General features: G+C 39.0%; 1 protein-coding gene across 1 annotated transcript in view; it reads left to right on the top strand.

Moving 5' to 3' along the window:
• Positions 1-20,848, top strand: part of mybpc3 (myosin binding protein C3) — a 33,381-nt gene extending 12,533 nt beyond the window's left edge. Inside the window, exons 11-32 of the mRNA XM_080302833.1 lie at positions 1-133; positions 1,627-1,629; positions 1,746-1,870; positions 1,974-2,079; positions 4,510-4,676; positions 6,050-6,215; positions 6,303-6,409; positions 6,524-6,553; positions 6,638-6,777; positions 7,570-7,641; positions 9,105-9,264; positions 9,417-9,521; positions 9,641-9,829; positions 13,572-13,706; positions 13,800-13,967; positions 14,088-14,176; positions 15,011-15,206; positions 15,344-15,483; positions 18,170-18,329; positions 18,418-18,554; positions 19,158-19,344; positions 20,432-20,848. Of these exons, the coding sequence (XP_080158959.1) occupies positions 1-133; positions 1,627-1,629; positions 1,746-1,870; positions 1,974-2,079; positions 4,510-4,676; positions 6,050-6,215; positions 6,303-6,409; positions 6,524-6,553; positions 6,638-6,777; positions 7,570-7,641; positions 9,105-9,264; positions 9,417-9,521; positions 9,641-9,829; positions 13,572-13,706; positions 13,800-13,967; positions 14,088-14,176; positions 15,011-15,206; positions 15,344-15,483; positions 18,170-18,329; positions 18,418-18,554; positions 19,158-19,344; positions 20,432-20,493 (2,777 nt within the window). The 3' untranslated portion in view covers positions 20,494-20,848. The remainder of the gene's footprint in view (positions 134-1,626; positions 1,630-1,745; positions 1,871-1,973; positions 2,080-4,509; positions 4,677-6,049; positions 6,216-6,302; positions 6,410-6,523; positions 6,554-6,637; positions 6,778-7,569; positions 7,642-9,104; positions 9,265-9,416; positions 9,522-9,640; positions 9,830-13,571; positions 13,707-13,799; positions 13,968-14,087; positions 14,177-15,010; positions 15,207-15,343; positions 15,484-18,169; positions 18,330-18,417; positions 18,555-19,157; positions 19,345-20,431) is intronic.
• Positions 20,849-26,404: the final 5,556 nt, after the last annotated feature.

Below are 26,404 nucleotides of genomic sequence, written 5' to 3'. Positions count from 1 at the left end.
CTTTCCTCAAAAAGCTGGATCCTGCCTACCAAGTGTCAAAGGGCCACAAAATAAAACTGGCTGTTGAGGTTGCCAATTCAGATATTGAGGTGAAGTGGCTGAAAAACGGGCAAGAAATTCAACCAACTGGAAGGTCTGAATACACCTTACCTGTGCACCTTTGCTAAGTTTTATTTTTATAGATGCAAGTATTTTATCTTAATCAGGGCCTCATGCCTCAGTTTGCAGGGTGAGCTGAGGGATACTTAAAATGCATGCAGCCTTCTGAATGAGAAAGTGAACGCTGTTTTATTTCTAAAGTTTTAAATAACTCTGCAAAAAAATAATCTGGTTTTTAGCAGGTCTTAAAATTAGTTAAATACAATTAAAGTCAGATGAACAACAGCACATATTATATATTACACTGTGTCAGTATTTATGTAACAAAGATTAAGGTGTGATGGGAGAGGAGTGTGTGGAAAAACTAAGTAACACTTCCACAGGAATTTGATTGATCATCGGTAAATGTGAGCGGCTTTATAAAAGCAGATGTTTTGGCAGTTTCTAGATCTGGAGCATTCAGATATATTTTAACACAATGAGAAGCAGGAAAGAAAACATCAGAGATCTTAGAGAAGCTATCATTGTTGCACATCAATCTTCACTTCAAACACGTTAAAGTCTGTCATTCTGCATTGGGGAAGCGTATATTCAGTTGTAAAACATTTAAAACAGCTGCCGATTTTCCCACGAGTGGACGTCCCATCAAATTCACCCCAAGGCAGAAAATTTGGAAAAACCCAACAACTACAACTCAGACTCTTACATGTTAAATGCTAAAGTTTGTTACAGTACAATCAGAAAAAGACTGAACAAGGCTGGCTTGCTTGGAAGGGTTGCCAGGAGAAAGTCTCTTCTTTCTAAAAAGATCTTGGCAGCATGGATTAGGTTGCATAGTTGCATCTCAACAAACCACGAGACTTCTGCAACAATGTCCTCTGGACAGACGAGACCAAAGTGAAGATGTTTGGCCATGTGGTGGAGGGGGTGATGATTTAGGGTTGTTTTGCAGCCGCAGGAATTGCAGTCACTGAATCGACCATAAACTCCTTTGTGTACCAAAGTGTTCTGGAGTCAAATATGTCAAAATTGCCAAAACTGGGCCATGCAAAAGGACAATGATCAGCAAAAGAATCAAGGTGTTGCAATAATCCAGTCAAAGTCCAGACCTCATGGGCATAAATAAATGCCCACAAGCCTCAATGACCTGTATTAATGTTGCAAAAAAGTGGGTCAAAATTCCTCCACACCAATGTGAAAGCCTGATAAAGTCATACCGAAAATGATTACTTCACATTATTGCAACTAATGGTCTTTCCACAAGCTATTGAATCATGGGCTGTGCTTAGTTTTCACACACTGCTTCTGCATTTTGCAGTTCTTTTTAATGTGTTGTTGTTCATCTGAAATTCTATTTAAATTATTTTAGAAGATGCTCAGGGTGGCTTTTTATTATATTCTGTTGCAAAACTTTAGGAAGAACATACTTAACTATATTACTGATTGTTTTTCATTTCTCTCTTTTGCCTCTCCATGACCAACTTCCCTAATTTGTGCCTTTATTGCGTCATTTGGTTAAATCGATAGCAAGTAAGTGTCATAAGTAATACAAAACATTTCCTTTCCTTCTCACACGCTATATTGTGGTTTTAAAAAACAAATAAAAACAGTGTTTTCATTGTGTGATAATCTTCCTCCCTGTCAAGGTACATATTTGAGAGTGTTGGCAACATGCGGTACCTCACCATCAACCACTGCTCCCTGGCAGATGATGCAGCGTATTCCTGTAAAGTGGGAGATGAGAAGTGCACCACTGAGCTCTTTGTTAAAGGTATTTGATGTTTTGAGAACATTCACAGCATACCCGTTCCAGCACAGGTATGCAAAAACAGAGATGTTCAGCTAAATCACATGTTCTTATCTGTTTTGTGCAGAGCCTCCTGTCCTGGTAGTGAAAAATCTGGAGGATCAGATGGTCATGAAGGGTGAGCGGGTGGAGTTAGAGTGTGAAGTCTCAGAGGAAGGAGCAAATGTTAAATGGTTAGATGTTTTTCTTTACACTCATGGCTAAGCAGCCAGTAACTGATCATCCATGTCCCAATTTATAAAAAAAAAGTGAATAATCATTATTAAATAAAATAAATGAATCATGACTGAATAAAAAAGTATTCAAAGTGCCATCTACCATTAAATTATATTTAATCGGGTTAAATTTAGGCTCTCTTTTAATTTGCTGGATCCTTAACAGTTGCTCAGACACCCCACAGATGGCATCTGAGGATGTCATGTCTGCAGGTAGATACCAGGCCTCAGAGACTGTGAAATGTTGCTACAAGCTGTGAATTATCATCTCAATGAAAAGGTTGCATGAGCCATTCAGTATGTCCCTCATGACCTTTACCCGAAGAAGAAAGTTGCTGCTACAAATGTATACAAGATATTATTGTCTGGCCAGTGTAGGTTTATTGAAACAAAGTACAAAGATTAAATGTATCAGATATAATAATAATAATAATAATAATAATAATAATAATAATAATACATTTTATTTAAAAATAGCACCTTTCAAAGTACCCAAGGACACTGTACAACAGATAAAACACAGAAACTGGAAATATACACAATAATAAGAATAACAGATAAAAGATATACCACCTCTGTATTACAGTTCTCTGTGGTTCTATGTATTCCTGAATTACCTGTTAATCTGAAAGGTCACCTTGTGTATTTAATGGAGTGATGCAAGTAGACCTAAACCTGCCAGTAAATTGAGTGAAGGAAATTTGTGATTGTGTAACTAAAATGCAAAAAAACAAAAAGAAACAGGTGGTTGTAACAAAGTGAGAATCATCTGAAAGTTCCAACTTTTGCTAAAGCGATAAAATAAGTGTATAACACAGGACTGCAGCCAAAATGCTTCAAACAAATAGTCAAACCTGAATTCTTTTGCAAAAATGGCCCAAACTGGCATGTGTATTAATTTGTACATGGTCCATCTAACTAAACAATGTATCCCATTTGTTGAAGTTGGGCTCATGTGAATTCAAATTGGATCAATTCTGAAATGCAATGTAAACTTTCTAACTTAAGATATTGTCTTTATTTCACCTATTGACCTGTACTCTGACCTTGGATTCTGGAAGCAGGAAATCTGTAATGTTGCAATGTAAAGTTACATGTTGTTTAAAGTGTAACACCCAGAATAACATTTTAAATTTTGTTCCACCGCATACTATGAAAAGTACACAAAAACTCACCAATGAAATGCACTGAACCATAATCAGACATGTTGCTAAGTGATGAAACCAACGCGTGTGTCATAATATTTTTAAGTGATGAAACAGATGAAATTTCTAAATGTCAAAACATCCCACAGGTCAGTGCTAAACCACCTAACATTGAAATATTAATCATTCAAGCTCTTTTATCTCAAGGGATGACTCAGTCATGTGTCTAAACATAGCAGGCAACTAAGCAAAGAAGTAATTTTAACTGTAACTCTTTAAGCTTTTTGTTACTAGCAGCCTGTTGCAAAAATAAGTAGTTTGTGGTGCGTGGTATGCAGTGTGTTCTTAAAAAATCTGAGGAATTTGGGCAAGTGGAGGACAAAAAAAGAAAGAACCTGCCTTAAAAAAATGTCTGCAGTAGATTAACAATATCTCACAGTCGTGTCCTTAAGATACAGGGGAAATGTCAGCTAAGCCCTGACACTGGCCCTTCAGTTGATCAGTCTAGTGTTCATCAAATCCTCATCACAAATGGTCTCGGTGGAAGTTTGGCTGACAAGAAGTCATTCTTGAGGAAGTGAAACAGGATAAAAAGAAGCCTGAGATTAGCGAGTTTACCTCAGTTGGACAGAAAGTAAGGTCTGATGAAGTGATGAATCCATATTAAAATTTGTGGGTACAAATAATCATCAGTGCATATGGAGGAGGTCAGGAGAGAGCTTCAACAGTGAGTATCTGCAGCCATCTGTAAAGCACGGTGGAGGCTCTGTCATGGTTTTGGGACTGCATTTCAGCCAATGGTGTTGGGGATCTTGTCAAAATGGAGAAAGATTGATGAATTAAATACTGATTAAATACAGAAAAGTATCCTCAGATTTTGATTTAGTGTGCAGTGCCAACTTACTTACTGTGATTTTGCCTTATGCTACATTTCCACATATGTTGGCACATGGTTTAGTAACATGTTTCACCATCTATTTACCATTTTCCTAGCAACATATTATGTACTGTACATAATATGATGCAAAATGTAACAAAAATCTAACGTCTAGCCAATTAGCTGTTTTAATTGTCATACTAGGATTCAGTGACATCAACATCCACAAGACGTAGTGCATTTTACCTCAAAAGTAGGCAACCTCTGAAAAATGGTTGAGCAGTGTAACTAGCTCTTTTTATCTGAAACGTTTCACCATGTTTGTTGATCATATTAATTTTAATTGTGGTTTTAATTTCTGTTCAGGGAGAAAGATGGTGTGGAGCTGACAAGAGACGAATCTTTCAAGTATCGCTTCAAGAAAGACGGCTGCAAGCATGTGCTGATCATTAACGAGGCCACCAAAGAAGACTGTGGCCACTACAAGGTTAAAACAAACGGTGGCGAATCTGTGGCAGAAGTCCTGGTGCAGGGTGAGTGTCAGTTACGCCGTACAAACCATATGAACCATTTTTGTCAGTGATGAATTTTTCAAGGACGTATTCCCATACCTTACCAATAGCTCCGTGGCCTTGCCACTCTTGGTATGTGGTCTATCTTTAGGATATAGCACCTATCATTGTCCCAAGGTTGCTCCACAGATGTAAGAGCACATGTAAGCTAAAGTTAGAAGACATATATTTCACCTAAAGGGCAAAGAGTACTTTGTGGTTTGAAAGTATGTTTTATTATTAGATGGTAGATTTTCCTCTAGTACCAAGTCACAGCAGCTCGGTGATGCTGATGTAGGATCCCCGCTGGGCACAACTGAATTTTGTAAGTCTCCTTTTGAGAAATTAGTTAGATTTGGAACTTTTTTTTTCAATAACATGATGGTCTTTGGTATATTTAAGACAAGTGTCTCTTTGAAGGTGATTAGATGTTTTATTTTTAATTCCACAGGTGATCTAGAAATAATGGATGGAGACTGTTCAAACTCATCCATACACGGACATAGGCAAAATTCATTAAGAAAAATCTAGTTAGTTTTCCCTGTAACCATTTTAGCACCATTATCTGACAGAACAAAACATTCATCAAAATCCCTCTAAAAGAAAAGATTATCACACAATGGTCATCAACATCTGCTTAAAATTTCTTCGCATTATATTGAATATGCATGCTCTCTCCTTTGCATATGTTGTTTTGTGTGTGTGTGTGTGTGTGTGTGTGTGTGTGTGTGTGTGTGTGTGTGTGTGTGTGTGTGTGTGTGTTTCAGAGGTGTGTGTAGATATAAACCTGATCTTTGCCTCTTTGTTGGCCTTTTAATTGAACAGCGAGCCTGCCAAGAAATACCAGCTGCTATCGTGTTGCAGGGATCAACACCTCAGTCCACAGTAGAGCTCCCATTATAATGCCATTGGACATTCCCATCATATATGCCCTACCTAGCAGTGAGCTGACGTGAAACTGTTGTAACCTTTAAAAGGAGCGCGGTGTGAGATATCTCACCCAGATAACAATTTCCCTGGGACAACTTTAATAACCCTCTTGTACATTATTTCATCTGATATACAGTAATAACCCGAAGCTCCTGCATATGGTCCTCATATCCTCATATCTTGCCACTTTATTTTCTACTATAAATCTAATTAACTATTCCTCTTGTGTCTGTAGCTAAGATACAACACACAGAGGAGACCCTCATGCTCAAAATCATTATCACATTATCCACGCGTACAGTCGCTGGAGCTTTTATTTTTTTTAATCATATTATCCTCACAAGCTATCAACTAAACCTGGCGTCTCATAAAGCAGAAGGCCTGCTGTTATCTGCACTCTGAGCCTGTGTTTTCTGAACATGTAGAGAAAGAGCTGGAAGTCTACCAGAGCATCGCAGACCTCACAGTGAAGGCAAAAGATCAGGCGGTTTTCAAGTGCGAGGTGTCAGATGAGAACGTGAGGGGAACCTGGTACAAGAATGGCGTCGAAGTCAAGCCTGATGCCAGAGTGAACATCACGCATATTGGCAGGTGAGGACATGTTTGCACGTGGTAATGCGTGTTCGGTATGCTGCCTGCACTCCATGACGCCACAAGCTAAAGTTTTTGACCCCGTAGGATCCACAAACTGACCATTGATGACGTCAAACCGGAGGATGAGGGGGACTACACATTTGTGCCAGATGGCTATGCTTTCAACCTCTCTGCTAAACTAAATTTCTTGGGTAAAATGTGTGCTTTTATATTCTTACACTTTAAAATTAGAGTCTCTTTAGAGACTCACATGTTCAAATTTTACTTAAATAACTTATTTAATTGTTTTTTTCTTGATTTCCAAGAGGTGAAGATTGATTATGTGCCACGCCAAGGTACACAGCCACCAACTTACGCAGATTGTACCAGTCATAATACAAAATATTTTTCCATTTTAACCATTTACATTACGTTCACAGATCCTCCTAAGATCCACTTAGACTGTATGGGTCGCACCGCCGAGTCAACCATTGTGGTGGTGGCTGGCAACAAACTACGTCTGGACGTCCCCATCACTGGAGACCCAGCTCCAACAGTGATCTGGACCAAAGGAGAAAAGGTAAGACAAATGGAAGGCTTGTGCTATTAATCATTAATTAAGACATGTGCCACCAGTCCAGAGTTATATAGGTAAGATTTGAAATCTGGAAAAAAAAACCCCACTTCATTCATTACCAAAGACACACTGATCAATCACAACATTAAATCACCTACGTGACAGCGTACAGGTCACTGTTGTGCCACCAAAACTGTTCTGACCCAGGTGAGACCTTCGAGGTTGGATAGCGGAGCCTACAAGCTCAATTTGATTGAGATACAGGGATCTCAGAAGCCAGGAAAAAAGATCTTTTTGTTTGGTTTTGCTGGGTGAGGTGGCTGGCTGCCATCGGGGAGTGCTATCATCATGGGGGTGCATGTCCTTAAATAATGTAACTGCAGTGCAATGAGAAGATGAATGTTGTTCATTTTACCTGTCTGCAGTTTCAGTGTTGTAGCTGATTAGTTTATATTTGTAGCTGATTATTTTATATTTGAAAGACATACTAATACTGCATTTTAAAAATGAATGCAACAATATGTTACATGCTTCCAATATTAAACAAGCCAAGGAAGTATATTTTCATCAAATTGCTTTTGATAATCTAAAGTGGAACAGGCTAGTTCTTCCATATTCCATATTCCATTCCTCCCTGCTTTGGCTTGTAAACTTTGATGCTTTCACCGAGCTGAGTAAGCACAGTGCTGCTAATGGCTTCCAACAGTGATGCTAGCTGTAGTTTGCAAGTCTTTGATTTGAGGGGACCCTCTCTGTCCTCTTTGGCTTTTAAGGCTTTGCTCTGCTCAAATGTAGGCTAGTTCTGTAAAACCCGGTGGAGATGACAAAGGAGGGCATACAACCTCTTGGACCACGAAGGATGGGGAAGTAAGTGTACTTTTCATTATATGCTTATTTTTTGTTTGTTTTTTTTCACTCACGCCAGCACTGCCAGCGCATGCCTCAGTTTCTACGCATGTGCACTTGCTGACCTTTACAAGCTTTTGTGACACATAAACAGTAACGTCACATGTCATGCATTTAGATTTGCAAATGTATTGTAGAAATGTGCTGTAAACCTGCTGTCTTACAGCTTGAGCTTTGAAAAGACTTTAACAAGAAAACCTCAAAGAGCAGAAGTAACAATTGTAAACTAATACATGGATTTTCTTAAAAACACTTTCTCCAGTGAATACCATGGTTTTTTCCTTCCTCTGTGTCAGTTTTAAACACTAAGAACAGGATAAAACTGCATGCAGAGTTCATCCATGTCACTAAGGTAAGAGCATGTTATGACTCTTCCCTAAGACAGACAGAGGGCACAGGAGGCTGAGCAGCAAGTACAATGTGTACAGTATGGAAAAGGTATAAACCATATGAGCATGAAAACGACATTTGGAAGCTCTCTTGCCACAAGGGGTCACGACAGCAGGTAGTTCCACACGTCTGATTTGGCAGAGTTTTTTGCCTGATGTGACTCCAATGGGGATATTTGTATCTAGTTGAAAATGAGCTAGCAACCTTTTGTTTGGCAAGCAAATGTGTTAACTGCTACACAACTGGAGATAAAATATGCAACTAAATACTAGATTCCAACACTAAATGTAGTAATTGAGAAATATTGTCAAGGTATAATATTAAGTTTGTCATAAAGGAAGCAAGAGCAGCATCACCTCAATCCGGTATTGGTCAAGAAAAAAATTCTAATGGTTAATACTATCAGTCAGACCAGTATGTTATATTAGCATTTTAAAGTTCACCTACTCTGAGACTTAATCTGAAGGTTTTTTACTTTCTATTTTAAAAAAATAAGAGGAATTAATTAGCTCATGAAATTAGATTTCAAATTAGATCTTCAAGTTGTAAAGCAGCAAATTGACATGCTAAATTGTATATTCATGGAAATAATAATGAAAGCATTCAGTGTCTGCATTTATAAAAGCTGATAAATGACTTCAACAAAGTCAAGAAGAAAGGGGAGAAACACCCTTCAAATACGTTATGAGAGTTGAATTTGCATGGTTTGTCCACCACAGGGCACTCTGCAATTTCCTTGTCAGCGACACATGTTTGCAACACTACAAACAACCAGCAGATGTGAGCAGAGTGAGGCAAAGTGTAAAAAAATAATAATTTTAACAAATATTAACTACACAAATGGCAGTGTAAAATATTAGCTGATACACTTGGATTTTTTTTTTTAAAAATCAATAAATATTGTTATTTGTATTCGTCTTAAAAGTCATAATTGATCCGGCTACAACTATCATTTTTAAGAAAGTGCAGCACAAATTCCCCAAAAAAACTTTGCTCAATATAATCGAGTAACTTTCATGGTTGTCCTCATGTAGGTCGTCACAGAGGGAGATGGTAGGGTCCATGTGGAAACCACCAAGGGCCACTGCGTCTTCACTATTGAGTGTGCTGAAAGGCAGGATGAGGGAATCTACTCTGTTGTGGTTCGAAACCCTGCTGGGGAAGATACAGCAGATATCCACGTGAAAGTTGTCGGTAAGACATCTTTTATCATTATTCTCCCTACCAAAGCCCCAGCAATACCAATTAACACACACCAACAGCCATCAAAGTTGTAAATTTATGAAATTTATCTATGAATGTCAAACTTTCTTCTGACAAAAAGAAGAGTAATGTTTCTCCTCCAGATGTTCCTGATCCTCCCATGGCTCCCACAATCCTCAGTGTGGGTGAAGATTCCTGTGTCGTTCAATGGGAACCCCCTCTGTTGGACGGTGGCCAGCCAATAATTGGTAAAAATAACTTCTAATGGGCTTTATTTCATAATAATATGAGCCATTTTCTTTTTGCATCTTCCTTTATTTTTCCTTGGAGACACCAAGCCAATGGCAACACACATTTGAATTTGCAGGGTATGTGCTGGAGAGAAAGAAGCTGAAGAGCTACAGGTGGATGAGACTCAACTTTGACCCCTACCCTGAAACCACCTATGAAGCCAAGCGTATGATAGAAGGTGTGCCGTATGAGATGCGAGTCTATGCTGTGAACAGCATTGGTATGTCTCGTCACAGTCCAGCCTCTCAGCCATTTGTGCCAATCGGTGAGTCTGTGAATTTATCTTTAGATTAAATAAACAGAAATAATTGCAACACTGAAATGGATAAGTGGATGTTCCATTTTCATTCAGGTCACTTTCATGAAAAGGTTGATTGATGAGTTGTCTTGGTTGTAAAGACAGATTGTGATAACATTGGCATGTTTGACTTGAATAAGTTGGGTCATGCAAGTTCCAGTGACTTAGTCAGTCTAACGTTTCACTCAGGTCATAGGGCTAGGGTGACTTGTAATGTGGTCATGAGTTCCGGGTCTGTGAACTGCGCATGTAACAAATTAAAAAACAAAAACATGATGATGCAAAGATCATCTCTGAGTTAACTCAGGAGTACAGAGCATGTCTGTTGGCTATAAGGAAGAAGTGGCATTTCTGTGGTATAACGCAAACATGAGTAAATAGTCACTGAGACACCGAACACATGTCAGGCTCCTATGATATTGATTTAGAATGGACTTTTAATTAAAACAATTGATAGTCTATGACTAATTCATCAATAGTCTACTGGGCTGCAGGCACACCAGTTCAGCTCCTGGGCTCCTCTTCTCCAAATCTATGCAGCTGTACTAGATGCAGTATGTAGTTTAGCATTGTTTTACTGAAATATATGACATAATCTGGATGGGAGCATGTGTAGCTCTAAAATCTGTATATACAGACTTTAGAGGCATTGATGGTGCCTTGCCACATATGCAAGTGCCCAGTTCCACAGCCAAACAAGGTTTGGAGTTAGATGCACTCTTTATGACTGTCACTTTTCATTCAGCAGCTCAGGTTTTAGTTGTCTTTTATTGTGGCACTAATTTATCTAAACTGCAGTCTTATCCTACACTTGTTGATTTAAGAGGGAGCATCAGTGTATCCAGATGGTCAGTCACTCCTAAGACAGCTGATTGGGAAACTATCCATGGCATCCCTCTCTATAAATAATGGCCTGGAAGCCCTTGACTCTGCTGGGACCAGCTGCTTAACACACAGGGGGGTCACTGCTTCTGTGGAGGCTGCTGCAGAACAAGTATCGTTATTACAACAAAGACAGCAGGACGAGAAGAGAAGACTGTCAATGAGAGAAAGAAAAAGACCACGTTGAAGAAGCAGATACAACCACCAGTTTAAATTAACAGCAGGACGTCTATGCACCGAGGAAAAATATGACAAAGGCTAAGCTCTCAAAGACGGCTGAGAAGAAGCCAGTGGAAGATAAGAAGTCTTTGGAACGTGTGGAAGAAATGGCAGCTGGGGCTCCAGAGAATGCACAAGCAAACTGTGAACACAGTAAAGCTGAGACAGAGGCACCTCCACCTCCTGATGCAGAACAGGAACCTGGAGCCAGTAGTGCAGAGGCAGCACCCAGTGGAGAAGAGGGAGCACCAGCTGAGGATGAAACACCAGCAAAAGGTGTCACTCTGACAGAAAGTGGTTCTCCTGCAGAGGAAGCTGCAGCCCCAGCAGTGCAGACCCCCGTGGAGCCTGCTGCTGCCGCTGAGCCAGACCCACAGCCTGTTTGCAGTAGGCATTGTTTGATTTAGGATTTTAGGATGTGATTTTTATTTGATTTTATTTTTTGCTGGATTATCATGCAGGTTTTAGAAAAAGGTTCAATCCACACTAGCAAAATTATTATGGTCATAGCTGACTGTATATTTAGGCCATGCTGGCAGTGAATTTTGACTAAGTAAATATTTGTCAGTGCACTGACTGCTCAGCAAATCATTCCCTAACATGTTTACTGGCTGTGCAACACACACAGAAATAGTCACACAATATTTAAAACTTTACACATTTGGTTTCTACATGTTTAAGGGCAAGATGGAGTAGCTATTCAGTTTGTTCATAGTTCCGCATATGCTTTCAGTTTGTCCTCAGAGTGATAACAATAGGGCTAAACTAGCCACTAAATCAGTTCCTCCTCTGTTTCACACAAATTCTAATTAACCCATTGAAGCTGTTCTTCTAACTGTCCTCCTAAAAGAAAAGATTTAATCCAAAGATGTAAGGCCGAAAATCGACCATCTTGGTCTCTATGGATGAGAGACTCCCAGGCAAAAGAGCTGTATAGCGCTCCAGAGCCACAGGTCTGAAATCACGTGTCACACAAAGTATCACAGCCACTTGGACTTTAGCCTGGCAAGTCAAGGTCAGTCATATTCACAGACTCATATTTCACTGGATGGAAAATGATGCCTAAATCTGGCTTATGGGCTAAACGGCCATTTGATAACTAATAACATTTAATATTTAATTAATATGTCTTTGTTGTTCAAGTTAGGACAGGATTAGGAAACCTGACGCTGATTTTCATTATTGGAGATGAAGATTGTGCTAAACCCTGTGGACTATATAAGACCAATAGCTCATCTTCACATACCTCCCACTACAGCTGCCTGAGTATGATCTGTGTATGCTAACAAGAACTTACACAAGTGCATACTGAATTTAACTTGACGGTCTACCACTGCTTCTTAAACACAGAAATGTAATAAATGCTGTCGATTATTATCTTATTGGATGTAGTCAAGCTTATACTAGCAAGCTATATATACAATTATAGAGTGTAGAGGAACACTGCAGGAAAGAAAGATGCAAATTAGCCCAGATATCTATACAGAATTCATCAAAACTGCAGCACAGGAAATTCTGGATGGTCTGTTAGTAAAATTACTGCAAGGCAAACAGCATCATTGTCATAATTCAATTAAAATGCTCTAGAACCTGCTTTTTAACTAAGTGTAGATCTTTGCCTTAAAAATAAATTAATTTAAATACAAGATGAGGAAAAATAGTGATTTTCTTTTCTCAGTCATTGCTTACCTGGCATGTTCTCCTTAAATTCTCTTTACATTAGAGTTTTAAATATTTTTATTCAGCCATAAACTGACACACAAAATAGGACCCAGTGAGATCCACTAAGATAGATTATGGTGATTTCTGATGCAAAAGGTATCTGGGGTCATGGAGATTTTACATTTTAAATGTACAGTCGAGAGCATTTAATAACATTCACACTATGTGGAGCCTATATTAAAAATCTCACATTATACTGCATTTAGCAACACAACATTCATCTTCACTCAAATATTAACATCATCTCTAAAAAATATCTACAAAAGGCCTTTTTATCATCGATGTGATCAATTGTAAGAGGATAAAAAGTTAAAAAGATTGTGCATTAATATATAACATATATGATCCCTAAATTCTAAAGCTCTCTGTCACTGTCCTGACACTGATGACAGACTGATTGTGGAAGGAATTATTTTAAATAAAATGAATGACAAACTAGCATCTACCTGGGGTTTCAAGAAAGACATAATGTGCAGCAAAAGTGGAGGAAATGGAGAGAAGACCTGTTCCTCATAACTAACCTGAGGTTTGAGTTAGCCCTCTGGCTTTGAGCTTTTCCTCATTACAGGGTTCACAAATTTTACTAGGCCTCCTTTTTTGGAACAGGACTCTAAAGTGTAATGAAATGCAATTTATTAGGTAGACTTTAAGAAGGGAGTTTTTTTTTTCTTACTGTCTATGACTTGGAGCTTGCTGACTTGACCTGGTGTGGAACAAAAGAAAAGGAAAGCTGCAGTGTAATGTGATGATGGCTCTGAAGAAGGGTTAAATAATCTTGTACTGATTATTGTCATCCACTTGTCGAGTAATTAATTAAAGTAATGTATTGCTTTAAAGCTCTAGCTGACTCAAAGGGACATTTATGTGCTCTCTGCCTCTTCCTCAGCTCCTACAAGCGAGCCCCTTGGACTGTGCGTCGACGACGTCAGTGACACTTCTATCACGTTGAAGTGGCGGCGGCCTGAGAGAATTGGCTCAGCTGACCTTGAGGGCTATGGGATTGAGTACTGCAAGGAGGGTAGTACGTACCGGAGCAAGTTGCATTTATGCTAATTTCCACATCATAACTCTGTGATTTGAGTTTATTTGAATTTTTTGTGGTTTCTGGCAACAGCTGATGAATGGATACCAGCAATGGAGGGTCTGACAGAGAGGACGTCGACGGTGATCAAAGGCCTCACCACCGGAGACAAGCTGCAGTTCCGTGTGCGAGCCTACAACATGGCGGGACCAAGTGCTCCCGCCACTCTGGCTCAGCCCGTCACCATCAGAGAGATTATGCGTGAGTAATTATAGATTACACGCTTCATTATTCGCTTGCATCCTTTAGTTCCCTACGTGGACGTGATACACAATACTCAGCCATTTTTTCATACTCTTATTTTGTGTTTTATTTTCACAGAACGCCCTAAAATTTGGCTTCCAAGAAATCTCCGTCAGACTCTTATCAAGAAAGTTGGAGACACCATGAACATCGTGATTCCATTTCAGGTGGCTTCATGAACACATGAAACACAACAAGGGATGTTACCTATGTTTGATATCAAAGTAAAACATGACTGATGTCTTTATCATTATTGGTCATATCTGGTGGTCATATCAGTGTGACTGGATGGATAAAAAGGTAGGATTATTTCACCTTTCCCAGCACGGACATAAAAAAATGTAAACCTTGGTCTAAAGACGGCGCCAGGTCAAAAGTCACTTTCATGTTAACATGTAGGCTGTCAGTAATTAGGAATGAGGCCACTTAAGAATCTGCTCTTTGGAATCTGGAAACTTCACCTGTAAGGTCAGATCATTGCTTGTAAAACTTGTTTGGGGGAAAATTCATAGTAGTTTCCTCAAAAGTATTTAAGATTTTTTAACTCTGGATCAAAGCAGTGTAGTGATGCCACTTTGAGGTCAACCACTTTTAAAATGAGGTGCCTTTGATATTGACCATAGACTGGTCCAGGTCCAGGTCTGAAAAGGGAAGCCACAGTAGAAATGTTTTGAACCCACACTCTAATGGACCAGCAGGGGGTGAGTCCTGAGTTTGTAAAAAGAAGACAGGTTGTACTGAAGTCTATAGAGAACTGCTCCTCATCTCCCTCACTCTATCACCTCAGCCCTGATTGTGTTCAAAGAAGGAGTTTGCAGTTTTGTTTTGACAAGCTGACCAACTGTGGCAACGCTGAGCAATGTTCTGTTTATGAGCTGCTGTTTGAACTTGTAAGTGTGACAGGAGAGAGCTGAAAGGTTGCTTTTCTTGTCTCTTATTTGCAGACAAACACAGAAGCAATCTGAGTTACAGCCATTCCTTTCTCTTTTCTTGTGATGCAGGGGAAACCCAGGCCAAAAGTCACATGGAGCAAAGATGGGGAGCCCCTAGATCCCACAATAGCTAGTGTTAGGAACAGTGAAGTTGACACGATATTCTTCATCCGCAAAACAGAGAGAAAACATTCTGGGAAGTATGAGCTCCAGGTGCAGATTGAAAACGTGGAGGACAAAGCAGCAGTAACACTGCAGGTCGTTGGTAAGCAGAACTGAACAAATGGAGAGCTACGTTTGACTTCTAATCGGAGTATAAAAAATCACTGCATTAAAACAGCACCACAGATGTTTTGTCAGTGGGCACTGAATGAGAGCTCCTATTTTTTTTTCCTTCTACAGACCTCCCAGGCCCTCCTGAGGCTCTAAAGATTGTTGATACCTGGGGTTTTAATGTGGCGCTTGAGTGGAAGCCTCCAAAGGACAACGGAAACTGTGAAATAACCGGTTACACCATTCAGAAAGCCGACAAAAAGACTATGGTGAGACTGCGCTAGAAAGCTTTTTGGAGTCCAGCTGGATCCAAACACTAGTTCTCGCTTTTGCTTTTAGCATGTTTTTCCATGCTTTTCCACCCAATAATGAGCAGCTCAATTCAATAAAAGCAGAGATTAATTTAATGTTTTAATTTACCTAATACTTTCCTGTCCCTTTTTCCACGTTTCAGTACCAAAAGTTACATAGAGCAGACGTTCAGGTTAGGAAAATCCTGGTGGACAGAATCTATTGGAAGCACTTTTGCTCCACTTTCTTGTGGTACCATGCCTGTTCCAACTTTATGGTACCTGTGCCAGTAATAGAAATTTGTGCAATATGTTCCACATGGGGAACCTTTGGTAATTTTTGTTGCTAGTGCGTTTCTCCAGTGGTCAGGTTAGGTAGAAGAGATAATAACACTCAAATCTAAATTTCTTTCTCCCTGGCCCAACCGTCTGTGGTCCTGGATGAGGTCAGATTAATATTTTAGTCTCCCTCCTGGAACATATCCTCTAATTACAGCAGCTTATGCTGAACATGCAGTTTCTGCTGGCACACGGGAGAAGTTTGGTTTCTGGAATTTGTATTTGGAAACATCTGCATAGTTTGGTTACATTTAGGTAACAAAACTATTTTTTAAGTTAACAAAGTCTAAATATAAGTCAGCAGTTAACAAAGATTTATTAAATCAATGAGGCTTGGGACTCTCAAGCAAGCCCTACTTATCCACCACAGCCTGCTCCCAGCACCAACTTAGTCAGTCAGTTATTACAGTCAGTTATTACAGTTGTGGTCAGTTTACATACAGTTTTTAAGTTTACATAAACTCATCATGGGCATAAATGGTAACGGTAAATGTCCTGTATTTGTATAGTGCTTTACTAGTCCCTAAGGACCCCAAAGCGCTTTACACAACCAGTCATCCACCCATTCACACACTGGTGATGGCAAGCTACATTGTAGCCACAGCCACCCTGGGGCGCACTGACAGAGGCGAGTAATATTATAGTAATTTGTTTTTTAAATAATTTCTTTCAGCTGTTAACTTATGGTATTTGGTTAATTGTCCCTTATCAAGTTGCACCTTGACCAGATACTTCTGGTGGCCATCAACAAGCCTCTGGCATCACACAGACCCAATTTCTAAGGAGGCCTACACATTTTCAGTAGGGTTTAGGTTGGGAGGTTAGCGAAAGAAGCTAAACGTTTTATCCACTGCAAAGCAGGTTTTGATGTGTGTTTGGGATCATTGTCTTTTTGGAACATCCGTCTGTGTCCAAGTTTGATTATTCCGTCCACTTTGTGCAATGCAGCAGTACCACTGGTAGAAAAGCAGCCCCAAAGTATGATGTTACCACTTTGACCATGCTTAAGAGTTGGTACGTTTTACTCCTCCAAACATACCTCTTGTCATTTTGGCTAAACATCTTAATTTTTGTCTCATCTAAGCACAAAACTTTTCTCTAGAAGTCATTTGGCCTGTTCGGGTGTGCAGCTGCAAACTTCAGTCCACCTTGAAAATGCTGATTTTGGAGCAAAGGCTTCTGCTGTGGTCAATAACCTCTCAGTCTGTGGCGATTTAAACCTTATTGTGAACAGTAACACTGGTGTTCCAACAGTTTCCAGTTAGTGGCAGCTTTGAGCCTTGGTGGTTCTCATCTGATGTTTAAATTTCTTTCTGACCATAGCAAAATGGTAGCAGATCTAAATAACTTGTAGTTACGTACAATTGTGTAAACTCCTTATCTTGAAATCTGCAGTTGTTTAGAAACGTCTCCAAGAGACCTTCCCAATTCTACAATTCTCCTTCCTAGATCCTATTGTTAGTATTGGTTACTCCAGTGAGTGCTTGTTAAGATATAAGGCAGAACCTTTCAAAACCACCTATTAAAAAATTAAAGTGACTTTAATGGCGAACCCGTTGTGTATATTTGAGCCTTTTTGCCGACGTTTGATCCTGTGTGGATTATCGAAAACTGCAAATAAATTTGATCTTGAACACCCAATTCTTGTTTTTTAAAGTCAAATTCAGACTCTTCCCAGTAACTTTCCTCTGTGGGTCACTAGTGATGTAATATCTGGCCTCCTGGCAAGAGCTCCAACTGCCACCATCCTCCACCTCGAGCCGCCAGGAACAGTGTCAGCCAGGAATGTCCTAATCTTATCCTTGTAGCTTTGAGCTGGTCCAGATTGTCTGCACAGTGACGCAGGACCATTGTTCCCCTGCCAGCACAGCAAGTGCTCATGTTTCACTCCAGCCATTATTATTAGATCAAATTAAGTTTGCTTGCAACATAGTGAGGTAGGAGTGTTTATTATCATGTTACCAAAAACAGTGTACCTGTTATGTGGCATAGATAAAAGCACTTAGGGCAGGTGTCCTTTAAATAAACCCTTGTCTCAGTGAACAAACAATATATCCTGTGTAACTTTATGTGGGCTGTGCCTTAATGTAAAGATTAAATGTCATAAAATGAAATATTATCATAGCCATCCAGAGTAGCTTCAGGTGTCTTTAAGCTGAAAACTTAAATAAGTATGAATGACACCCTTCTGGACTCTAAATAAAACCAATTTATAAAAGTATGATGATTCATTCTTTTTCCTCACTCGTTCAGTTACATTTGTCTTTAAAGTGGTACTTAAACACTCAATCTGTTTTTTCGTGTGTTTTTTAAAATTAATGTGAAGGAATGGTATACAGTCCATGATCAGTACCGCCGAACCCATTGTGTTGTGTCCGACCTCATCATGGGGAATGAGTACGTGTTCCGAGTCTTTTCCATAAACCTTGTGGGCCTCAGCCCAGAGCCGTACTGCACAAAAGACAGTGTTTACATTCAGAAAACAGGTGAGCAAATATAGCCAGTGTGATGCACTTGTGGTTATGATTATATGCTCTTTGGAACTGAAAGGAAATTATCCAATTGTCATCTCAGGTATCATATACAAGCCACCCAACTACAAGGATCATGACTTTACAGAGGCTCCCAAGTTTACACGCCCTTTGGTGGACCGTTCTGTCATAGCAGGATACAACGCCACCCTAAGCTGCGCCGTGCGAGGAATACCAAAGGTCTGTAGGGTATGAATTAGATGTTTCAAAGATATTCACTTTTACTAGAATTAAACCTTGTTAAACATTTTCCTCTGCTTATATACAGTGCTTAACAATTTTTTAGACCATAAGTGTGTGTGTGTGTGTGTGTGTGTGTGTGTGTGTGTGTGTGTGTGTGTGTGTGTGTGTGTGTGTGTGTGTAGATAGATAGATAGATATAGATAGAAAGAATAACTCTATCAGAAAAACTTCAGGAATGCAAATAAATAAGCAAATAAATAAGCACTTTACAAATCCTAAACTAGTACAGAGAAAACCCCACCATCAGATGACCCCCTATGAGCAAGACTCCAGCACGCTGAATGAACAGATCAGCAAAGCTGGCTCTATGATTGGCTACAAACTGGAAACTTTTGAAGCTGTGGTGGAGAGGAAGTCACTGAACAAACTGTAATCATTATAATCTTGACCACCCTGAAATCTTTATTATTATTATTAGTAGTAGTAGTAGTAGTATTAATTGTATTATTATTATGTTATTCAATCAACATTTAAACTGCTTTCCAAAATCTTTTCCCAAAAATATATACTTACATAATTCTACTTTTCCTCCCTTATTAGCCCAAAGTAACATGGTACAAAAACAAAATGGACATCTCAAATGAAGCCAAGTACAGGATGATCAGTAAGCAAGGTGTCCTGACGCTGGAGATCCGTAAGCCCTGTCCATTTGATGGGGGGGTGTATACGTGCAAAGCAGTCAACGACAGCGGTGAAGACACAGTGGAGTGTAAACTGGAGGTTCGCCGTAAGTAGTTCATGAAATGCATGTGTCCTCTTTTGCATGCCCCACTTAGACTGCACTTTTTCTCCAGCATCCTCCTTTAACACCCCCTTCCACCTCCCTTGTTTGTTCTTAAAGAAAAACATTCACGCACACATGAACTCATCAAATAATTAAAGAAAAATATATAAATATATTTTAGTGTTAATAGCAGAATACAAAAAAAAAAACATCCACATTTGATGTGAAATGGTTTCTTGGAAAATATTAACTGACCACACACCCCAGAAAATCTTCGACACAACAGTCTTTTATTTATGTATTTATTCCATGAGTAAAATTGGACATTCATTAACAAAGAAAGATAAAGAAACCCATTCAGTTTGATATTTCCCCACATCCTGAATTGGCTCTCAGGCTGCACACTTACTAAGAGATAAACAAGTTTCTGCTGAAGTCCTTTGAGTCCAACTAACAATTCATTTAAATTATGAATTAAACCCGCCGAGCCTTTTCTGTTTTTTCTGTTAAATACTAACATTTTATGAAGTTCTTTCTGAGATAATGTCTTGGGGATTATTGGGAAATTATAGAGCTCTAAATTGTGCTGCAGAAAAATAATCCTGTTAAAAACTGATTTGCAATTTCTGTCATAACTGCAAACATAAAAATAAAATCACATTTGCACAGAGTAAAAGTTGGCATTTTTAATTGTCATAATTTACCCTGTCAAGCTCCAAAATAACCTGTAATATGATGATAATATGATAAGTTCTTAGGAGGGATTTGACAGAGAATTATGGACTTTATTACAGTCTCCACATTTATGAGGTTTTAAATGTCCACTGAGAATGTTTAAACAGTTCAGCTGTATTCATTTATTTTTAATTCAACAATAATTATTAATTGAATCTACAGACAATCATCGCCAAGCTGTGCAACTCTCCTCAGTTATGTGGAGGTGTGACTTTCAGTGAACTTTCAGCATTTTTTAAAAACCAATAAAACAGTAAAAACACACTACAGACATTAATGTTACCTACTCGGCACCTAACAGATTAAGTAATTTTTTGTTTGTTTTTACTGAATAAAAATCCCCCCTGCCTTGCAGCTCAAATTACTAGAGAAGATAAGAAGGAGCCCAAGAAGGAAAAAATTCAAGAAGCCAACTGAAGAGAAGATGGCATCTCAGAGTTCAGCTCCACATCCTTTTTATGTTTATGTGCTGCTTTCCTCTCCTGCAGTCATCTCACATCATGTTATCCTCACTGTTATATTAGTGTCATGTAAACCACTGGATGACAGAAGTGAATGGGGCTCACTGAATTTGCTGTTCCTTTATTTTCATTTTGCTATAAGTATTTATTATTAATTATCCCAAACAATGATCTTTATTTCAGTCCAGTTCTTGGTATTGATAACAGAGATAACAGTGTTTAGTAAATAGTATCAATATTTAGGAAACTACTGTCTGATTTGCTGCTTGTCTGGGCTGATTTGTGTGCATAAAAATTACTTGAAAACAGAATTACTAAGTGATTTTTTTTCAGTCATGTAGTGTACAGAGCTGTGAGGACTATGTATTTGCTGTCTTTCTACTTTTTAATTTCTTTTCACATTTACATTTAAGATCATCAAAGTTTACACAATATTGGACAAAAATAACCTGAGTAAATTCAAAACAGACTTACAACCACCGTGTTAAATCATGAATTAACTATGATTAATCACATTTTTCTTTTTGGAAAAAAGAAAAAAAAAACTACAGACCTCAGTCCTCAGTTAAGGTCTGAGTTCTTGATTCAACAATATGAAAGGGAAAAAATCACATCTATAGGGGAGCTCCAAGGAGAAAACCACTGCTGACCAAAAAGAATACAAAGACTCATCTTAAATTTGCCAAAAGACCTCTTGTTGATCCCCAAGACTTTTGGGGAAATATTCTGTGGACTGATGAGACAAAAGCTGAACTTTATGGAAAGTTTGAGTCCTGTTACATCTTGCATTAAAACTTCATAGAAAGAACATCAACAGTAAAACATGGTGGTGGTAGTATGATGTTCTGGGGCTGCTTCGCTGCTTCAGGACCTGGACAAATTGCCATAGTTGATGAAACCATGAATTCTGCTCTCTACCAGTAAAGGAGAACATCCGGAGGTAAAGAGTACTTGACTTATGCAGCAGGGCAATGATTAGAAACACACCAGCAAGTCCACCTCTGCATGGCATGAATGCAGGTGTTGGATTGGCCTAGTCAATCTCTGGACTTAAATCCAACAGACTTGTTTTTGCATGACCTTAAACAGGCTGTTCATGCTCAAAAATCCTCCAATGTGTCTGAATTAAAGCAATTCTACAGAGAAGAGTGGGCCAAAATTCATCCACAGTAATGTGAAATATGAAAAAAAAAAACTAAGAAATCAAGAAGTGTACTGTATATGTAGGTGGTATTACATTATAGTGCAGCAAGGATTTTTTGAAAACCCCCAAAGCCTGCCACTGATACTCAGAAGTCTGGTGCAATTGATACGAGTTTCTGAGAGCTTAGTTTTATTGTAACAAAGCCTTTTTAAAGCCAGAGCTGTAAGGCATGTGCCTGAACTATGTGAAGGGCTAGAATAGCCGGGATGTGATTAAATGTAGAGTAGAGCACATTCTGGCTTTGCTCCATAGTGGGCTCCTGTAAGATCACTCAACAGTTATTCCTTTGATGCCTTGAATGTAAATATTTCCCGTGCCCTTTCAGCGTACAGCTGCAAAAGATCCAGAGAGCCTTGTACGTGTCACAGGGTCACCTGGAACATACTTGATAAATGCTTTAGAGCATCTCTGTTTTTTGCAAGGTGTTTTGACAACTCACTGGCTACTGACTAGTGACTGATATCTCTTTAGCCAATGAGTGTGCGGTTTCATACCACATATAATCCACCATTTTGAAATAGAATATCTTGAAGAGTTACAAAACAGAATTACATTTCATTCAGCATGACCCAAATTGGTTAAGTGAGTCCATAAACTCAGCAAGAAAGTCTTCAGAGAGGTCAAGACAGAGAGCAATTTTCCCATAGACCTCTACAGGACCGGCAGTCTTTTTGCAACCACAACTATCGCCATCTGGTGGCCTTCAGAGACACTGCAGGCAGGTTGAAGACACTTTCACATTGGCTTCATTTCTCCATCCAAGAAGCCTTGTCCTGGTTTTATACGCTTTAAGGCTCTGGCTCAGAACTAGCATTGTGTAATTAATCACATTGTTAGCTTGAAGATCAACTAAGTTTCTGTAATTTACATTTAGTGGCAGAAATGGTACAAAGTTTTGTGTATCCATCACATACTGGGTAATAAGACTGATAACTCCTCACTTTAATTCATCAGTTGTACCTCAACTGAACATGTGGACAGAGCAACTGGCTCAAGTCACTTCAAATGTGGTACAAGCAAGCAAACAAATAACCTTTCCTCTCATATACTGCCAGATGCTGGTTTGTGAATAGGACTTTCATGGTCTTAAAAGCAACACAAAAGTACAAGGATTATTGTGTTCATCCAATTTTATTCATTCAAAATTTAAAGAAATAGCTTTTTTTCTACTTTAACAGAATAAAAACAACTCGGGGAGATCTCACGTGTAAAACTAGTAAGATTTAATTCAAACTGACAATAAGTGAGATACTTTATATATAATCTGTATTATTCTGCAGGTTCATACCTATAAAACATAAAACCAAAAAAATTCATAGTTTAAGGTTGGTTAAAAAAAAAATCACAGTATACAGTACATAGATTCCTCCCACAATTTGCAAAGAACTAAAACGATGTACAAACAGAGGTGACAAATTAAAGGAAAGGCCAACTTTAAGCCCTATGTAAGGTGTGGCATTCATTCATTCATTTATTCTACAAGTCTGTTTGGATGACGGTGCCGGAGAGCCCCGTCTAACTTATCAGTCTACAATCTCCCATAGGTGCTGAGATCTAGCGACTGTGAACACATGACAAACATTATTAACGATTCAATGATCCCTCATGCCCTGTGGGATTATCATCCTGGAAGAGACTGCTCATATGATGACAGAAATGCGTCACCACAGGATAAGCTGTGTAGCTAGTCGCCAAGGAAAAGTTCTATTTTGCAGAGAGACAAGCAGACCTAAACATAACAACAAAGCACAGCAAAGCCTCCGAATCCACCCCACTGCATGGATGTCAGGCATTTGAGTTTTCCTTTAATTTGTCACCTATCCTCTGTCAATGTAAAGCCAAGAATGCAAAAAAAAAAGAAAAAACAAAAAAATGAACAAATCACTGTTGGTAGCCACTACAGTTGAGGAGGTAGCTTCCGTAGTTAGCATCCCATTCTTGATTATCTGTGTTCAAATAATTTACAGACAGACACAAAAACAAATAACAATAATCAAAACTACACAGAAAGAAAGAAAGAAAGAAAGAAAGAAAGAAAGAAAGAAAGAAAGATAGAGATGCATACATTTTCACCACGTGGCGCATCAGACATCTCAAACAGTCAGCGAGACATTTTAGTAAGTGAACTTATTTACACACTCAGTTGTCTGGTGTGTGAAAACAGAAGATAGGAGTCGAAACGCCGAAATTGAAAGTTGCAGTAGAAGAACACAAGAACTTTTTATTGGTGGAAGAAAATGTTTCCCTACATTGCCTGAATTCCAAAGCGCTCACATGACGTGCACTTGTGAATACATGCTCAGAGGGTGTATCCACCTCAATGTGTACAATCATGCTCTAGCACAACACCAGCCAATCCCTCGTCAAACACAGCTTCACTTAGGTCAGCTCTCAGGATGGAAAGACTTACATTTTACTTTGAAGCATTAAAAAATGCTTTTCTGATCAGCTAGACGGACGGGACTCAGTATAACTTCTCAGTTAAGTCTGAGAAGTCTCAAACAGTTTTGGCTGCTCCATTGCCACAAGGGGTCACCACAGCGGGTAGCTCTGCACTTTTTTGTAGTATAACCAGCATAAATGTAGCTGATTTAAATTCGTAGACTGTTTATTGCCTTTTTTTTTGCAACATATATGTGAGTTTCCATGCTCTGAAGTAAATCCAGGGTTGTAAATGTTTGCTAAACATAGAGCTAGAGCAGCAGGTGGATAAAAAAACGAATACAAAAGAAAAAGCCTGGCTAAGCTAACAAGCTGCTGGCTGTCATCTTACCCTAAGCCAGTGGTTCCCAAATTTTTTTTGCTAGGCCCCCCTTTGTTTTACAACATAGGTGTCAAACTCTGGCCCGCGGGCCAAATTTGGCCCGCAGCCTAATTACATTTGGCCCGCGAAGCCATACCAAATTACTATTAGAGCTGGCCTACTGGTATTATACAGCTAATATATATATTGTTTAGTATTAAGCTTTGCTTGCTCCATATTCAGTTTTTCAGCAAAACTTGTTTGAGTCCATAAGAAAAGATTCATTCTTATATCTAGAGGAAGATTTTTTTTTTCAATAAATATTAATGTTAGCCCGCGACTTTGTTCCAGTTTTGAATTTTGGCCCACTGTGTATTTGAGTTTGACACCCCTGTTTTACAAGAAAAATGTTCGCGCCCCCCCTCGCACGCACACACCCTTATTTTGCTCCATTGCAGTTTATTTCACACCTCAAACATTTAGTAAACAATTAAGCAAATACAAGTAAACTGCAATAAATTACAGGTAGTAATAAAATAAACTACTAACTCTTTTATGCTACGTCCGCACCTACACGGGTATTTTTGACAACGCAGCTGTTTCGTCCACACGTAAACTGCGTTTCGAATCACCGACTTTTTAAAACTCCTTTTTTGCGTCTACCTGTTTACGAGGAATACAGAGCTCGTCACGCAACGTCAAAGGTATGTGCCTTTTTCACGTCACGCTGTGCGCCACGTTATTGTTTACATGAGATGAATTGCAGAATGGCAGATAGTCAGATTAACAGTATTTTGTCTCTATCTGCAGGTTTTACACGCTTACATATACATACACAGTTACTGTCCCTCTATTTAGAAAGGCAAAGGCGTCACGGTGTAATTATTTTACATGTAGTTGTTTTTTTCCTGTGTAATAATATTCAACATTGCTATCAATACATTTTTCAAAAAATGCCTCTCTGTGCAAAATGGGTTTAAAAACATAAACAGCTGTAGGATACTGTTTGTCCGTGATTTGAACCGGGGGAACAAATCGTGGCAGGATCAGCCTGATATTATTTGTATCCCACTGTAACTTTACTGTATAAAGAGCTAACATCTCCAAAATGTCAGGAGTAGTTAGTCATTACAAGTGTTTGTGAACTAAAAATCACGAATGTGGGATGCTGTTTGTCCGTGATTTGGAGAGCCCAGCGCTGCTCCCGACGAAGGGGAAACCAATTATGCAGGGGAGACCTACCTTGGCAACTACCTTGGAAACATATTCAGCTATGCTTCATCTCCTGCTTTGCGTTTCTGTGGCTGCCCCGTGCTAGCAGTGTCCATGCGTTTTGTTTTTCCCCCCCTTTTCATACCGCGCCCCCCTGCAATGGCTCTGCGCCCCCCCTAGGGGGGCGGGCCCCACACTTTGGAAAGGTCTGCTCTAAGCAAACAAGCACATTTCCCAAAATATTGGTTTATTCCTGTGATTTAAATGATTTCTTTTTTTATTATTATTATTCATAGGATTCAATTTTTGAGCAGTTTATGCTTATAAATACTCTGCATTCAGCACCATTAACAATCACCCTGTAGGCCACAACCAATCTGAGTATCAGGCCTAGGCAGATCTCATTTAAGTGTCATTGTACTGAAAAGGCTAACAGCATGCATCGCTCTGTAATTTAGCAAACAAATAGCTCAAAAAGGAAAAACAAATATGAAAATAAGGCCCAGATTTTAAAATAACTGGAATTTTCCATAAGAAAGATCAAAAATTGTGACATGAACCTGCATGAGAGTGCTTGTTTTGGTTTTTTGGTGAGGAAAAACTAATAAAGGTGCTGTTTTTTTGGTGAATGCTTGTTATTACACTGTATTTATCATTCAGAGGCCAGAAACTGTCTCCACCCAGCCAGAGACTTAATGCTACTCAAAC

This window comes from Astatotilapia calliptera, chromosome 1 (assembly GCF_964374335.1).
Source record: "Astatotilapia calliptera chromosome 1, fAstCal68.1, whole genome shotgun sequence".
NCBI lineage: Eukaryota > Metazoa > Chordata > Actinopteri > Cichliformes > Cichlidae > Astatotilapia > Astatotilapia calliptera.
This window is presented reverse-complemented; position numbering and strand designations above follow the sequence as displayed.